Here is a 16890-nt window from a genome sequence, read left to right as displayed (position 1 = left end):
AAATAAATAATTTTCACAGAACTTTCAATAGAATTGAAAGATGCGAAAGTCTAAGAAAATAGAATAGGCAAAACAGTATTGCCTGCTAACTTTTTCAGCAAAAGTTTTAATTTCTAGGCTTTTGAGTACTTTTTCTTTAGAATTTGCTCTGAAATAAAAAGTAGCTTTTCCAAGAGGACAACACGGATTTATTAAGTAGCTTCAAGATGGCTAACACAGGGTGAAAATTGGCTACTTACATCACCTTTAATTATTGCTTCATGGCTTTTGTGTACTTTTTCTTTAGAATTTGCTCTGAAATAAAAAGTAGCTTTTCCAAGAGGACAACACGGATTTATTAAGTAGCTTCAAGATGGCTAACACAGGGTGAAATTAGGCTACTTACATCACCTTTAATTATTGCTTCATGTACGTTAATGAACACCCATTTTGATAATAAAGTTTTATTATTTGAACGTGCTGTTCAATCGTGTAACTTGCCATAATGATTTGGTATAAACAACTGAATAATAAACAAAAGATTTGACAGATGTCACCAAAACAAAATGGCTGTCACAGGGCTCCAAAATCGACCCGCGCCAATTGAAAAACCCTTTATAAGAATTGTTCTCTTTTAATTGACTGCGTTTTTTCGTGTTTCGCTTTATTCTTTTCTCACTTCTTTCCTTTGACGCTTCGTCCTGCACTTTTATTTTGCACGGTATTGAAAACGTTTAGAATTTTAACAAAATTCGGAGTATTATTTATTAAAAATAGCTATAAATCAATTCTTCAATTGATAAAGTGTGTTTATAAGTGAGTATTGTTTCTTTTCGGTGTTAGTATGTAAGGGGGTAGTATGGTTAATTCGGTGTAAAACAAGCATATTTTTCGAAATTTTTTTTGTCGACACAGTTGATTTATTCAAAATTTTAAAATTACTTCATTATAAAGTCATATTTAAAGAATATTGTGTGAAATTTTCATTGATTTTTATGAAGAAATGAGTTGGTGGCAGCGAATCTTCACGGACGTCTCATAAAAAAGTTTTATTGCGGTGTCGCTCAGAACTCATTACTGGATCAACTAAAATCAAAAAACCAAATTGATTTCATCAGCTAATAAAGTTTCGCAGGTAAAAACGTCGAATTTTTTTTTTAATTTTTTAAAGCGCTTTGAAGTCAAAACACCGATTTTTCATAAAAAAAACTTGAAAACTTTGTTGTTTTAAAATATGACAAAATTTAAAAAAAAAACTCGACGTCATTACCTCGTGAATAAAGTAAAGAAACCAAAAAAACCAAATTTGAAAAGAATCGGTGCAGTAGATATGAATCTACAGTGGACACCGACCGTAAAAAAGGCAAGTGTGAGAAAAACGCGTTTAAAGATTTTCGGCAGCGTGAAATCCGGTTGGAGAGGTAGATACTTAACCCTTTGTGTCTTTGTCAATTTTACTCTAATGCACTTCAAACTTTCACACAATAATCTTAAGATGTTATAGAATAATTAAAAAAAAAAAAAAAAAAAAAAAATTAAAAAAAAAAAAAATACCATACTACCCCCTTAAGTGAAATAGGCCCATGGAACAGGGCATTTTTAACGTTAACAATATTTAACGTTAATTATTATTCATAGTAGTACTATAAATCAAAAGACTTATTTGTGACTATATTTATGTGTAATAAAAAACAAACCTTTGGTAGTAGTAATGGAAAGCCAGCACCTCACTTTCTCTCCGGCACCGATATGCTCTGCTAATAATAATTATAAAATAAAACGAAGAGAAGCAGCAGAATGAATTACGCACACGCTGGCTTGCACATACATTCCCATGTGGAATTGGGTGAATGCAAACAAACAAAAAAAAAAACAAGGAAGTAGACTGCTTTGACACACAAAACACAAAATCAGCTAGTGTCACCACCTTGAATGAATTTGTATTGGCTACATTTTATATATTAAAGGCCCTCTGCTCAATATTTCGTTAGTAATATTTTTAACCGGGGGTAATTTAACCGAGTGATAAATTGAAATGAATTGAATTTAATTTTCACGCGTAATTCGATCATTATGATTTATTTTGTTAACATTTACTTTTGTCACATAAAGTATGAATGCACCTTAAATGGGGCAGTGGGGAGATATGTGTTAATGAAATTAAACTTAAATTGTGTTAGTTGGGTAAATTTTCCAAAAAAGATTATGTATCTTTTCTCGCAGTTTTTCATAAAACTTTTACTTTCTCAAACGTACACCAAAACTTGAGAGATATTTTTGAATATGCCTAAATAAGCAACACTGAGTTAAAACAGTGCGACCAATATACAACAAGGCTTTTTGAGAAACACGTGTTGAACTTTTTTCATTGCATTTCTTGAGTACCATCATTTTCCATAGCTTGTTGAAGAATATATCTTTTGTGTTGGTTTTGTCTAAATATTAAAATATATAAATTATGGGAAAACCAGGTAAATATAAAAAGATGGTTTCCCAAAGTAAAAGACATTTAATAACAAATTGTAATTTTAAAGGTTTCTCACCACGCGGCGGAGGTCGTGGACGCGGTGGTGGACGTGGTGGTGGTGGTGATCGAGGCCGTGGAGGCTTTGGTGGACGGGGTGGTGGTCGTGGTGGTGGTGGTGGCGGTGGCGGTAGTTTTCGTGGTGGAGCTGGTGGACGTGGAGGAAGAGGTGGTGGAGGCCGTGGCGGTCGTGGCGGCGGTGGTGCAGGCGGCTTTAAAGGAGGTTAACTTGAGTACTTTATGTGAAATTTTAAATATTGTTTGTAAATCCGTAGGTAAAACTGTTGTAATTGAACCCCATCGTCATGAGGGAGTTTTCATAGCGCGTGGAAAAGAAGATGCTTTGGTAACACGGAACTTCGTCCCAGGATCAGACGTTTACGGGGAGAAGCGTATATCAGTAGAGGTATTTTATACGGCATTCTTAATGGAATTGTGTAATAAACAATTATGATGAGACTGTGCAGGGGTACAGAACTTGGCAATTTGTGGCCATGAAACTATGTCGAAAAAATTAAAATCGCTGGTTTGAGACCTGTATGCGTATTTTAATAGGACAAAGTTTTAGAATAATGCACAACTGACTCTATTATAACAGCTAAAGTTTGTTTATCATTTTCGTATTTGATATGTATATGTGTATATTCTTTTTGCAGACTAATGGCGAAAAAATTGAGTACCGAGTTTGGAATCCTTTTCGTTCAAAACTTGCAGCCGCAATTTTAGGTGGAGTGGATAAAATTCACATGCCTCCGGGCTCTAAGGTACTTTATCTAGGCGGTGCTTCCGGTACAACAGTGTCGCATGTATCGGATGTTGTAGGTCCTGAAGGTCTTGTATATGCCGTCGAATTTTCACATCGTTCGGGTCGCGATCTAATTAACGTCGCTAAGAAACGGACTAACATAATTCCTATAATTGAAGATGCTCGTCATCCTCATAAATATCGTATGCTCGTTGGAATGGTAGATACGATTTTTGCGGATGTAGCCCAACCAGACCAGGGTCGTATAGTCGCTTTAAATGCTCAACATTTTCTTAAGAATGGTGGACATTTTGTTATATCTATTAAAGCTTCTTGTATTGACTCAACTGCGCAACCCGAAGCTGTGTTTGCAGCAGAGGTGAAGAAAATGCAGGCCGATAAATTGAAACCGCAGGAGCAAATTACGCTAGAACCGTATGAACGCGATCACGCTGTTGTAGTCGGTGTTTATAGGCCACCAGCTAAAAATGTAGGCTCTTAGAACCCATGGTTATGGCAATGCAGAACATATTTTATAACTGATAATATGTATAAAATTTGAAGATAAAAATGCAGATTGCAAAATAATAATTAAATTTAGATAACATTAACTTTTTTATCTGAATTGAATATATTGTCCATTCGGGTCCGAAGGAATTAGTGTCGAGGCTTCAGGCAAAGATTAGCTATAAGTTTGTTAGTGTAAGTGAATTTTCTTATACATAAAAATATTTTTATCATAGAAAAAAATACAAAATATGTAAATCCAATGGTTTAATTCATTGAGTTATAAATTTTCATAAGGGATTGTATATCGCGCCATTGTGTGTGATTTCGACTTTATATACATAGGAACAATTTTATAATTTCAAACAAGCTTTGCAACACAATAGATCGTTAAATATGATACGTATACACATATGGTCTTTAAGATATGTACCCCCCACGTTTATACGGAAAATGCAAGTGTTTTAAATAACAGTCAATACATATAAATATAATTGGCGCGTAAACCATTTTTGGGTGCTTGGTCGAGTTCCTCCTTCAATTTGTGGTATGCGTCTTGATGTTGTTCCACAATTGGAGGGACCTACAGTTTTAAGCAGACTCCGAGCGGCAGATATTTTTTATGAGGAGCTTTTTCATGGGAGAAATACACTCGGAGGTTTGCCATTGCCTGCCGAGAAAATAGGAATAAAAAAGAAATGTGGATGTGGTCATTAACATGAGGTTAGTGGCTCTACTCCATACCAAGAGAATTGTGACTCTTGCGTAAAGGGATCCTTTTAAGTCATCAAAGGCCACTACAGCTGAAATCAACAACGTAGTATCAGTGAAAATTGTACAGCCTCGATTGCACATCATGAGCCTACCAGGAAGAATAGCTCGTTGCCACATTCCCATGGCAGCCGGTTCTACGTTACCGGAATGACTCGGGGGGTTTTCCCCGACCAAGGGCTGCCGCCCCAGTAAACTAGCTCTGTCTAGTGTACCGTATCCTACTCCCAATCTTTCGTCACAGGAGCAACTCATTGCAGCAAGTTTGCTCCAAATACTTCTCTTCCGGGCTGGCGTTGAACCCATTTTTTTACTGCTGCATTTGCCACAAACGGCTCCACCCGAACTCCACCTCGGTTAGGTGTAATCAGTGCAACGGGTGGTGCTATCTTAAGACCTGCTCAGGCCTTAAGACACACAGGGAGTGGTCCACAAGGTATGTGGCCACGTGTTGCTCCCGCTGACAGGCGCCCCTGCCTCAACGGCGACACTACCCTCAGTGCCGCCACCAACAACACCTCAACGGTAAAGAGCCCCACGAGCAACACAACTCCCTCTCTGACCCACAACCCTCCTGCTCCTACCCCAGTGAGGGGACAAACCAGCAGCTCTTGGTCCCACGCACAGTCTGCTCCGTGTGTCAGACCCTAGTTCCTCGGAACTTGACAACTGTCCAATGCAATTCTTGCAGTGGCTGGTGCCATTTTCGGAGGTGCTCCGGCTTGCACACCCCCCGTGAGTGGACTCGCGACTATGTTGCCCCCTGCTGCAGCCGCAACCGCCCCCAGTGGCGCAGCCACCAGTCAACATCACTGGAGAAAACCGATTGGTAGTAGGTGACTTTAACGCGCATCACGATCTTTGGCCTTCAAGCCTGCCAAATAATCGTAGGCAGGGCCGTAGAGAGCATATCCGGGCCCCGGGGGAAAATTGCAAATGCGGGCCCTTTCCAATTATGTCTAATTCATATAAATACGTATAATCTCGAGTCCGGGCCCGGGAGAAAAAGTACCCGTTCACCCCTCCTGATGTCCCCAATTCAACATATGCATGTTGAGGCTCACATTCTTCCTGTAAAGGAGCATAACAAAATGCTCGGGAAGCAGTTTCTGCTAGGGGGTCACCGTAGGCCTCACCCATGCAGACACCTGCTTGAGCCTGAGCCACCTCACAGGCACATCAGGAGGCACTTCCTCAACTACGTGGACAAGATCCAAGACAAAAAAGACAGACCACTACAGGATCAGACAGTGTACAGACAGGCCATAAACGACATTCATCGGGAGACCCTTACCACCTTCTTAACTCCCGACCCCCGAATGCCGTTATCGGAGTCCAACCACCACCTATTGCAGACGAAGAGCTCCAGCTTCCCCGAGAGTCCCGCGTAACCCTGGCACAATTACGTTCTGGATACTGTAGCAGGTTAAACTCCTTTTTATCCAGAATCGACCCCGACATACTAAACATATGTCCGGCATGTGAAGGCACCCCGCACGACACTAACCACCCCACTAACACCTCTCTCCCTCTGGACCCAACCCGCCGAAACAGCTAGTTTCCTGGGCCTACGGTTAGATGAGCTAGACGAAGACGACCGGTAATTACACTACACTGACAGGGCGAAGATACTGCTACAACAGCAACAAGAACAACAGCTCGTTGCTGTTGTTGTAGTAGCACAAATATTCCCCATACATGCACGGGGAATGCTGCTGGAGTGACAGTCCTCGGCTGGATATAAATCCAGGTCGTTTTGGTAGCGTAGAACCGACTGTTGTGGTTAGTATCGTGCGGAGTACTTTCACACGCTGGATGGGGTCAATTCCAGATAGGTAGGAGTTTAGTCTGCTACTGTATCCAGAACGTAATTGTGCCAAGGTTACGCGGGACTCTCGGGGAAGCTGGAGCTCTTCGTCTGCAATAGGTGGTGGTTGGACTTCGATAACGGCATTCGGGGGTCGGGAGCCTAAGAAGGTGGTAAAAGTCTCCCGATGAATGTCGTTTATGGCCTGTCTGTACACTGTCAGGTCCAGTAGATTGCGGTCAATTTTGTCCTGGATTTCGTCAGAGTAGTCTAAGAGATGTCTCCTGACGTGCCTGGGAGGCGGCTCAGGCCCAAGCAGGTGTCTACAGGGGTGAAACCTACGGTAACATCTCAGCAGGAACTGCTTGCTGATCAGTTTGTTATGCTCCATTACTGGAAGCATTTGTGCCTCGTTGTGTAGGTGTTGAATTGGAATTGAATGTTGTCCACTGCGTGTCACTAGCTCCAGGCGACCAGACAGGCGCTGCATAGTTAAGAACCGGCCGACCAATTGCCTTAAATGTTGATAGCAACAGTTCTTTGTCTTTGCCCCAAGTGCTGCCGGCAAGCGATTTGAGGACCTTGTTGCGATTTTGGACTTTAGTGGCAATTGCGGTTGTGTGCGCTGAGTAAGAGAGCAAACTGTCAAAGGCTACACCCAAGATTTTGGGGTTGTTTACCGTCGGAATTGGTGCGTCGTCGACTTTTACCTTAAGGGACAGTTTGACTTCCTTTGTCCAGGTGATAAAGAGGGTCGCCGTGGATTTAGTGGGGAAAGTTGGAGATTCCTCGCAGTGAAAATGCAAGAAAGGTCGGTGAGATAATTGTTCACTTTGGAACACAGGCCATCGATGTCATTGCCCGACGCCATTATCGTACAGTCGTCAGCGTATGAGACCAGAGAAACTCCCGCTGGTGGTTAGGGGAGCTTCGAGATTTAGAAGTTGAACAGCAAGGGATAAAGGACACCACCCTGCGGTACACCTTGCTTTATCTTCCTCTGTTTTGATGTTTGATCTCGAAAAATCACTGACGACCGCTCAAATAGTTTGCGGACCACCTCTTCAGACCTGGCGGGAGTGTCGACTGATAAATATCATCTAGTAGCGTGGAATGGCTGACTGTGTCGAAAGCCTTCTTCAGGTCCAACGCTGCTAGGACAGTCCTCTCGCAGGGGCGGTTTTGGTTAAGCCCGCGGTTTATTTGGGCGTTTGCACTCGTCGGAAGCCGTGCTGATGTGGGGCTGGGGCCAGGTGTTTCGTGAAGAGTGGGAGTAGGAGGGCTTTAAGTGCCTTCACTACTGGGGAAAGGAGAGTTATCGGGCGATAGGATTCCCCTTGGTTGGCGGGTTTCCCAGGTTTCAGTAGTGGAACCACTCTCCCTGCTTTCCACTTGTCAGGGATGATGAGAGTGGCGAAGGACAGATTGAAGACCCTTGTGAGAAATCCTACTCCCAAAGGTCCCAGGTGCTTCAGCATCAACGCGTTTAATCCGCCAGGCCAATGGCTTTAGATGTTTTTGATTTGTTGATGGGCCCCCTGAACCTCATCACCGGAGAAAGTGGCGCACTGTCGTTCGTCAGGTTGTGCAGCCTTCTGGTAGCACGACGTTTGGTTCTGTCGCCCGGAGGATGCAATATGAAAAACCGGCTAAAATAGCTCGCGCATCTCTTCGGGGCCGACGAAGTACGACCGTTGAAGGTGAGGGCCACCTTGACGTTGTGCCTCGTCGGGTTCGACAGGGACCTAACGGTGGACCAGAGCTTACTCACCCCAGAGGTGAGGTTACAGGTCTTCAAGTGCTCAACCCATTTAGTCCGCTTGTGTTGGTCTACCAGTTGCCGGATCTCCAAATTGAGATCCCTTATGCGGGGATCCCCGGGATCGGCCTGGCGTAGGTGGTCACGCTCGCATGGCAGCCGGTTCTACGTTACCGGAATGACTTGGGTTTTTCCCGACCAAGGGCTGCCGCCCCAGTAAACTAGCCCTGTCTAGTGAACAGTATATCACCCAGTTCTAAGTGCATACCCCGTTGCTTGAACTACAGGGATTGCCTCGCACTAAACACCATAGAAATTGGAAAGGTACGCAACCTTTGTTTTTGTTATATCAAGAAAATGTTTTATAAAGTGAAAGCCTGATTAAAGCATTCCTTGTGCACTAGTGATTTCACAGACGGTGGAATACCCTGGTATTTTGTGGATTTTCATCTCGCCACTTAAATAAAAGGAAAAAAATGCATAACACCATTAAGGTAATAATTTATAAAAAATCAACGAGATTTATAAGCAACTTCGAACTTACACTTTACTATACTAAAATTTATTAAGCTATAAAACTGCACACCAAAAATCTTTCTACAATTTTTAATTAAACACCGTGGAACTGCTGATTGCTAAGCCGCACTATATGGCAGTAGAGCTGTGCGCCAAGGCTCTGCATAGTCGGTCAACTTTGCTATACAATGTCGTGTCGTGCAGTTTCGTTGCCGCATAATGTGGCCTGCCTCATATCTTACCTATATATAAAATAAAGTCAACTTTTTGTGTGTGTTCGCTAACCGGCCGTGTCTTTGCACCGAATTAAACCAAACTTACACACATTGTTAAGGAGGTATTGAAGATGGTTTCCGTATAGTTTGGATACCTATTGGTGGATAGGGCTCGAGATATAGGTCAAAACGTGGACCCGGGTAACCTTTGGATGTGTATGTACAATATGGAAATCAAATGGAAGCTGTTGGTGAATTCTTTAGTTCAGAGTATTTTTCATGCCGTTCCGTGACTAGGATCTCGAGATAGAGACCAAAACGTGGACCCGGGTAACCCTAGAATGTGTTTGTACAATGTGGATATCAAATGGAAGCTGTTGGTGAATGCTTTAGTACAGAGCATTTTTCATGCCGCTCCGTGACTGGGGTCTCGAGATATAGGTCAAAACGTGGACCCGGGTAACCTTTGGTTGTGTATGTACAATATGGGTATCAAATGAAAGCTAATGATAAGTGCTTTAATACGGGGTAATTTTCATACCTATTAATGACTAGGGTCTCGAAAATATATGCCAAAACGTGGACCCGCCATGTCTTTGCACCGAATTAAACCAAACTTACACACATTGTTAAGTAAGTATTGAAAATGGGTTTCGTAAAGTTTGGTTATAATTCGGAACACTGGCAACGCGTACAGCGTTCTTTTGAACCAGCCATAATGTCGTTTACTTTTTTAACGCTTGGGGCGGAACAGAACTGTCAAATTGACAGTGTGAGTTACAATGAGTCAATATTTCTTTCTGATTTGGACGCCATAAGGAGAAGACGTAAGTGCAAAGTATAAAAAATTTTTGTGAACTTTTTTGGAGTGGATTTTGGAACAGTGAATAATTTCTTACGAAATTTGAGAATTTAATGTGAAATCCGAATGTTCAAATGAAACTTACAAGTTAATTTGTAGCGATATGTAACGAAATTAACACTAAACACAAATGTTCGCGTTGAACTCCAAAATGATTCAAGTGCTGAAGTTTTTTCAAAACAATTGTTACAAATTGGCAATGGACAAATTCCTATTGATAATAATGGGTTATTTAAATTTCCAGATCATTTTTGTCAAATAGTAGAATCAAAGGCCGATTTGGTGCAAAAGGTTTTTCCCGACACAAAATTACAAGAATCACAATTGGCTAAGTGAACGAGCTATATTAGCTGGTACGTATAAAGATGTTAACGAGATACATGCAGATATCTTGGATAAAATACCTGGTGATACTGTTGTATACCGGTCTGTTGACACAATTATCGACCAAGATCAAGTAGTTAACTATCCAACCGAATTTTTGAATTCATTGGATATATCTGGATTTCCGCCACATTATTTGCAATTAAAAGTCGGTGCAACCATTATTATGCTTCGGAATATTAATCATCCAAAATTATGTAACGGAACTAGACTTGTAGTCAAACGATTGATGAATAATGTTATCGAAGCAACTATTTTAATTGGCAAATTCAAGAATGAAGACGTTCTAATACCGAGAATTCCAAGGATTCCACCTGAATTGCCATTTGAATACAAGCGTTTGCAACTGCCCATTCGTTTAGCATTTGCAATAACTATCAATAAATCACAAGGGCGAACTTTAGAAATATGCGGGATGAATTTAGAAGAACCAGTATTCACCCATGGTCAACTGTACGTTGGGAATCCAACAACATTATATATTTACTCAAAAACAAATACAAAAACAAAAAATATTGTTTATGCCAAAACGCTTGAATAAAGATAAAGAATTAAATAATATGAAAGCCACATCTTTTCTGTTCTAAACCATGTCTATTCTATTTTAGTGTGCCCAGCGAAGCGGACCGGGTTTGCTAGTGATTCCATATAAACTCTTTTTTTTATATTTAGTAAAAAAGAAATAGTATTAAATATTATGTAACAAGTCTCTATTTACTCTATTAAATTAAATTCTTTAAAATCGTAATATTAGCATTTTAGTTCCTTTCTGTTTTTATAATTTAGCTCGAGTTTTTAAGCCAACGCTCTCGATTACCCCGCAACTTTGAAGGTGCTTTAAAAGGCATTCCAAATACTCCTCCCGGTGCCTCACGAAATGTGCTGCATGCTGTGAACGTTCCCAACATTTGAATGAAACTTTGATGTTGGCGCGTTCCCAATTTTCACGTACCGCTTGATTCGACGAAGGTGGTCCAATTGGATCATTCTCCGATACAAAAAATAATGCTGGCTGTTTAACCAATGTAGAATGAAACATTTGGCTGGATCGCATATAATGGATTGTGGCTTGATTGTGGAATGTCTTCATGTGGTATCTATTTAGAAAAATGCGTGTTTTAAATATTTTTGCAAATAGAACATATGTACATAGGTGAATATAATGTAACTATAGTAATTAATGTACGTTTGTTTCTAAATAACTTACAACATATAGTTACGTAGCGCACTTTGCATGCGGGGATTTTTCGGAAATATCGACTTTGGCACGCCAATTGGGATTTCTGTAATATCAGCAGCACTATCCCAAATTTGACAAGCAATTCTATCCAAGACTTGTGAGTAACTAGAAATTAAAAAAAATCTGTATTTATTCAATTTGACAAACTTGACTCATTTTTTTATTATTACATTAGTCATTTTGCCATAGCATCATAGCTACAACATTCCCTTATAATATATGCATACGTATATATTATATATAAGATATGTCTATATATATATAATATATATACATTCTACAGAATATATGTGTATATACATATAACTGGTGCTTACACCCTTTATTGGGTGCCAAGTTTTATGTCGCCTCCGAACTACAGATGGTTTTTTAGGAGGAGCTTTTTCATGGCAGAGACTTTAATTGATCTGCCAAAATTCAAATTTTTAATACTGTTAGCTCAGAGGAAACCTTACGTAATAGATTTATAAAATTCCAAATTTGTATATACCGTTCCATGTCACGAGCCATTTGTAACATCACTTCGCCCAATTGATAAGCACCCACTGAAAATCCATGAATAACAATTGGCGCATAAGATTTGTTGATTTCCATAAATTTAAGCGTATCTGCAGCGACAACCTATAATTTAATACGTGCACGATAAAAAGGCAACAAATAGAAATGAAAACAGCCGTATTTTGTTAGTATAAAGGCTTATAATACCACGGTCCAATAGCATTTTTGCAACAGAAAAGTGTCCATATAAAGTACAGCATGAGTATACCATTTTTTTATTTTTTTTTGACAAAGTTGTACTTGTTTCAGTTTTCCTTTTCAGTGAGTCAAATTTTCTAAATTTTGTTCATATAAATCTTTACATTACACAGTATGTACTCGTATAAAATGTGTTGAAGCCGATATAACAGGTAGTTTTCTGTTTTTACTTTCCATAATTGCATAAGTGTTTTTCTAAGTAGTTTTCCTTCTAAAAAGTGATATTATTGCTTGTCATATCTATAAGATTTCCGGCATGTAGATATGTATCTACTTATTGATAGTCGAGTATTTCTGCTAATTACGAGTATATACTTTCCTATTCCTAACTTTTACGATTTCGGCAATTCCCACGGTATCACCAAAATTTGGAAAATTTGACCCAGAATAAAAAAGACTGATACGTGCTATACTACTACTATACATGCTGCACTTTCATGGTTATATGGCCGGTTTTCTGTCCCACTCAAAAATTTTATTTGTTGTACTGTATAATTATATAATAATATAAAGTGAACTACTTTTGTTAAAATATAGAAACAAACCTGTGTTCCCTTAACTGGCCAAAGAAGCTGCCACGGTGTAACGTGTACGGCCATAACATCGAATCCCATATCAGTATAGATTTGAGCATACTTCCTTAGATGTTTTTGACTTGCCATTAGCCACGCCATAATTAAAACAAGTGGGTTTCTGGAAGGTTTCTTGAATCTGAATGGGAATATTTATTATTTTTAAATCTAAAATTTTATAAATTTGTCTGACTAACTCAAGCGTCTTTGGGTCCACTTCGCTGTTGAATGGTTCATTTGTGAAAAATGTCATATTTTTAGTGATTTCTCTGGTTGAAAGGAAACGACGATTTTTCCAAGTCGCCATTGTTGTCTAAACAGTGTTAGAATTAAGAAATAATCAAATATTTTCAATATCATTAGATCTAGAAATTCAATGATTTTAACAGGGGTATTCATAGCAAAATTTTTTTATACGATTTGCTGCACCAGGAACGATCTTAAAGAGAGAAATACGATTATCTAAAAAAATTGGATAACCGGCTTCCTTAAACATTACTCTAAGCAGTAATTTTTTCGACATTGAAATTTAGTAAAATTGTACAGCCCATCCTACCTCCCTATAGAAGAAATTTTAAAAGACGATAATGCAGATGCTCATGTACATATGTATACATATATATGTATATGTATATATATGAGTATGATAAAATTTCTTTGGAAATATGTTTGGAAGAAAATACAGAACAAGGCTATTAGTGATTTAATACAATCTTAATAAAAACTGCGCCTGCTTGTTAGGGAGCAATAGTTTGTAACCAAACTTCATATATCATACATATGTATGTATTTCATGAAAGTTTAGTTGAAGCTATTGGTTTTTATTTTTTATTTGAGGTCTAAATTTTCACTGCCTGTCATAACGTTGATTGGAGTCGATTTCATTACTTTGAGAATTATTGCAGACTTATAGTGTAGCTCAAAGAGTGTGTTTATTGAAAAGAAGTAATTTTTTCTGACGAATCACATTTTGATCTCAGTTGTTAACAAGCAAAACTGTTGCATCTGAGGATCGAAACACCAGCACGTGATCACCAGTAAGTCAATGCACTCCAGGGAGTGACAATTTGGCGGATTTTAGAGCGGTGGGAACATCGGCCCTCTCTCCTTTTAATGCCATTTCGGTCTATGGTGATCTCTACAGAAGCATTATAAACGATTTGCTGTTAACAACAACAACAACATTTGTACCGCCTGAAATTGAAGACATGGATTTGAACAATGGTTCGAGCAGGATGTCGCACTATGTTACAATCGATCCTTTGCGCGCCATTTTCGGTAATCGTGCTCCATCAATAAAGGGAATGTTTGCTCTTTCGAAAAATTAACATTTTTTTTGAGTAACCACTGTATAGACTTCACTGTACAATACCGACATATGTATAAGTATACCTATACATAAGATAATATTAAATATTTTGTCCCATAGATATATGTACATAATAATTCGGGAAACTAGTTGGTGGAATCACTATGTGGATAATTCTATAAGGAAAGTATTAGGATTGAATGGTCTTACTTGATGTATTAATTTAGTAGGCTCGAACTGCAATGGTATCTGTAGACTTGAAAAATGTCTGCAATTGGTCTGCTGGGCGTTAAGAAAATGCCTGTTTAAATTAGTGGAGTACCCACAGTTAAAAACTAGTGACGTAATGACTTTGGTGCCGCAGTTAGCTATTATGGTAAAATATGAAATTAAATAAAAAATAGTAAGCTTTTTAGAAGTTAAAAACAATTTACATAAATTTTGTTTTGGGTAGAAAGTATATCAAATTTTGGTTTTTTACCACCAAAGGATATGTCGGTTACTGGTGGCGCTGCTACTACTGCTGTTGAATTATTATTTCCTGTTGGTAGGACTGTAACGGTGTTGATGTTTATTGATTTATTCACGTTGTAATATTGCGGAAAGTTAATATTTGACGCTCCCGTCAATAAACGGAATATGCGTGCAGTGCTTCCAACACAATACATCGAAGAAACCATTTCGAATACACAGCGGCCCAAAAACTGCAATTGAAATAATATAAGATATTGATATACGTTTTGCACGCATATGTACATATGTATGCCTATGTATGTACATAGTTGCGTATAATTATGCTTGCTAGTTTGGCATTCACTAAGGGTTTAGAAAGATTATACGACAGTAACTCACATTTTGTGACTTGCTGTGATTACAATCCCACAATTAGACTGGCTAAAAAAGGTACATATGTTCATGTTTATACTATATACATATATCCAGTCGGAAATTGTAATGTATATTCATGTACCGGCTTTAAAATATGCATAATACATTCCACGATGTATCTTTTTCCTCATTCTTTCTCTCTTATAATATCATTTCTCTTCTCGATTAAGTGGGTTTATGCATTCCAGTATGCTACCTTTTATATACGTTAACATATGCATCGAATGCCATGTTTGCGCATAAGTATATATTATATATGTATATAATTAGCGCATACACCCATTTTTGGACGTTTGGCCGAGCTCCTCCACCTCCTATTTGTGGCGTGCGTCTTGGTGTTGTCCCACAAATGGAGGGACCTACAATTTCGAGCCGATTCCGAATGGCAGATATTTTTTTATGAGGATCTTTTTCATGACAGAAATTCACTCGGAGGTTTGCCATTGCTTGCCGAGGGTGACTGAAAAAAAAACTTTTTCTTCATTCGAGATTTAAACCAACGTTGTCTCTAAATTCCGAATGGTAGTCACGCACCAACGCATTCGGCTACGGCAGCCGAATTGCATTTACAAAAAATATATTTTATCATTTTAACTAATGCCGTTTTGGATTAATCATTTAACAATACTACACTTCTGAATATGAATTAGAGTTTTTAAATATATTTACAAAGTTCTTATTTATTCAATTATTTTATTTCTTCGATATCACATATGCCTTTTATTTGGAGTCTTTTTGAAAATTATGAATTAAAGTACAAAATCTTTTTGTCCTGGGATCAATACGTATCGATTGGTATCCCTCTTAACCTTTTTGATTGGTTTGAATTTTGCTGTTTATCAAATTTATCAACAAAAAACTTGACACAACACAAAAATTTTTAAACAAACTCAGCTGGTATGTCTTTTTCTACAAGTTTTTGGAAGTGATGGATAATTTTCCGATTGTTCATTTATTGACTTTTTCTTCTCTTTTGGAGAGGGGTTGGTGGTTCATTTTGTCATCCAAAACAACTATTACTAGTTCGCTGCCTTTTGAATACATGCTAAAATGCTCTCGATTCCCTATAAGTTTTCTTAGTAAAACGAAGCGCTTAAATTACACTATAATTTACTTAAAATGTAGGGTTGGGTACGTATCTCTACATATATCCTTAAATTTCCGAGTGGGTACCAACAAACACCTGTACATATATTTAACAACGAATCATTCAAGCGTCGACACGTTTGCACACATATGTATGTATACATTAACACGATAATGTATGTATATATTTTACACAAACATGAATGCAATTATTAGACTTTGAACCTTGCACCGTAAAAAGTTATGTATATGCATATGTGGAATTGAAGTATTGCTAAAATAACAAAGGGGTTTAACATAGGAAATCTTTAATGTTCCTATGTGTCATTCCCCAGTTAAACTAAAGTGAATCGGGCAGCTTCAATGCAGTTACCAGAAAATGTCAATGAAATTCACTGGGAAGAGAACTAGAGACGCTGCCCGAATATATTCTATAGTCGGATTAGAGAACAAATTACAGTATGCGCTTAAATCTAAATGCTGGTTAAATAGATGGTATTCCAAACCCTTTTCCGTTGATTTAATGGCAATTATTTAAAACACTTGTATTATTTGTTCAATGATAGACTTATACAATAATTGTCTAATAATCGCACAAGAAATTCCGTCAAATGCACTACTGTCCCTCAAAATCCATAAATACTTCTGACCGTAGTCAAATATCTTTGTTTTCTTTATGCCTTTATTATCAGAACAGAAATGCATTTGCCTGCATTTACAAAACTTTGAATGCATACATACATGTAGAAGTAAGAAATGTCAGAGCGGACGTGAATGCTCAGTAACAGCTGTGATCAACGCCTCCATTTGTTCATATTTCTCCTACCCTGTATCGACATCGCTTGAGTTTTTGAAAAAAAAAATAAATAAAAATTGAGCTATTTGCCGTCAGACTACACCAAAGTGACAGCCACTTGTGTAAAGCTAGCTATTCACGAGCACACTTGGTCTGCACACCCCGTCGCACATT

The 16890-nt window shown here is 38.5% G+C and overlaps 2 protein-coding genes and 1 long non-coding RNA gene across 9 annotated transcripts; 2 read left to right on the top strand and 1 right to left on the bottom strand.

Annotated features, from left to right (window-relative positions):
- Positions 1–2193: 2193 nt before the first annotated feature.
- LOC129245759 (rRNA 2'-O-methyltransferase fibrillarin) lies at positions 2194–4026 on the top strand. Its single transcript, XM_054884130.1, has 4 exons — positions 2194–2450; positions 2514–2726; positions 2779–2909; positions 3160–4026. Exons 1-4 carry the CDS (start codon positions 2438–2440, stop codon positions 3748–3750), a joined length of 948 nt encoding a protein of 315 aa, XP_054740105.1. The 5' UTR covers positions 2194–2437; the 3' UTR covers positions 3751–4026.
- Positions 4027–9537: 5511 nt separating this feature from the next.
- LOC129243871 (uncharacterized) lies at positions 9538–10635 on the top strand. The gene is made up of 2 exons (XR_008582350.1): positions 9538–9650; positions 9930–10635. It is a non-coding gene; the product is annotated as an uncharacterized LOC129243871 (long non-coding RNA).
- Positions 10636–10757: 122 nt separating this feature from the next.
- Positions 10758–16810, bottom strand: LOC129243870 (uncharacterized). 7 transcript variants are annotated; one of them, XM_054881271.1, is made up of 8 exons: positions 16662–16810; positions 14428–14650; positions 14157–14314; positions 12835–12950; positions 12611–12776; positions 11800–11930; positions 11277–11414; positions 10758–11166 (listed from the first exon to the last, which is right to left on the bottom strand). In XM_054881271.1, exons 2-8 carry the CDS (start codon positions 14624–14626, stop codon positions 10845–10847), a joined length of 1230 nt encoding a protein of 409 aa, XP_054737246.1. In that variant the 5' UTR covers positions 14627–14650; positions 16662–16810; the 3' UTR covers positions 10758–10844. The 7 variants fall into 7 exon arrangements, with proteins under 7 accessions (XP_054737246.1, XP_054737245.1, XP_054737243.1 ...); XM_054881270.1 differs by lacking the exon at positions 16662–16810 and adding an exon at positions 16379–16628; XM_054881268.1 differs by lacking the exon at positions 16662–16810 and adding an exon at positions 16427–16628.
- Positions 16811–16890: the final 80 nt, after the last annotated feature.

This window comes from Anastrepha obliqua, chromosome 4, assembly GCF_027943255.1.
Source record: "Anastrepha obliqua isolate idAnaObli1 chromosome 4, idAnaObli1_1.0, whole genome shotgun sequence".
NCBI lineage: Eukaryota > Metazoa > Arthropoda > Insecta > Diptera > Tephritidae > Anastrepha > Anastrepha obliqua.
This window is presented reverse-complemented; position numbering and strand designations above follow the sequence as displayed.

Coding starts and splice junctions, on each gene's coding strand:
- LOC129245759 (XM_054884130.1), top strand. Junction 2,727..2,778: donor TGCAGGCGGCTTTAAAGGAG/GTTAACTTGAGT, acceptor GTAAATCCGTAG/GTAAAACTGTTGTAATTGAA. Junction 2,910..3,159: donor AGAAGCGTATATCAGTAGAG/GTATTTTATACG, acceptor TTCTTTTTGCAG/ACTAATGGCGAAAAAATTGA.
- LOC129243870 (XM_054881271.1), bottom strand. CDS start 14,626: ATGGTTTCTTCGATGTATTGTGTTGGAAGCACTGCACGCATATTCCGT. Junction 12,777..12,834: donor GTGGACCCAAAGACGCTTGA/GTTAGTCAGACA, acceptor ATTCCCATTCAG/ATTCAAGAAACCTTCCAGAA. Junction 11,415..11,799: donor ATGGCTCGTGACATGGAACG/GTATATACAAAT, acceptor TTTAATTTCTAG/TTACTCACAAGTCTTGGATA.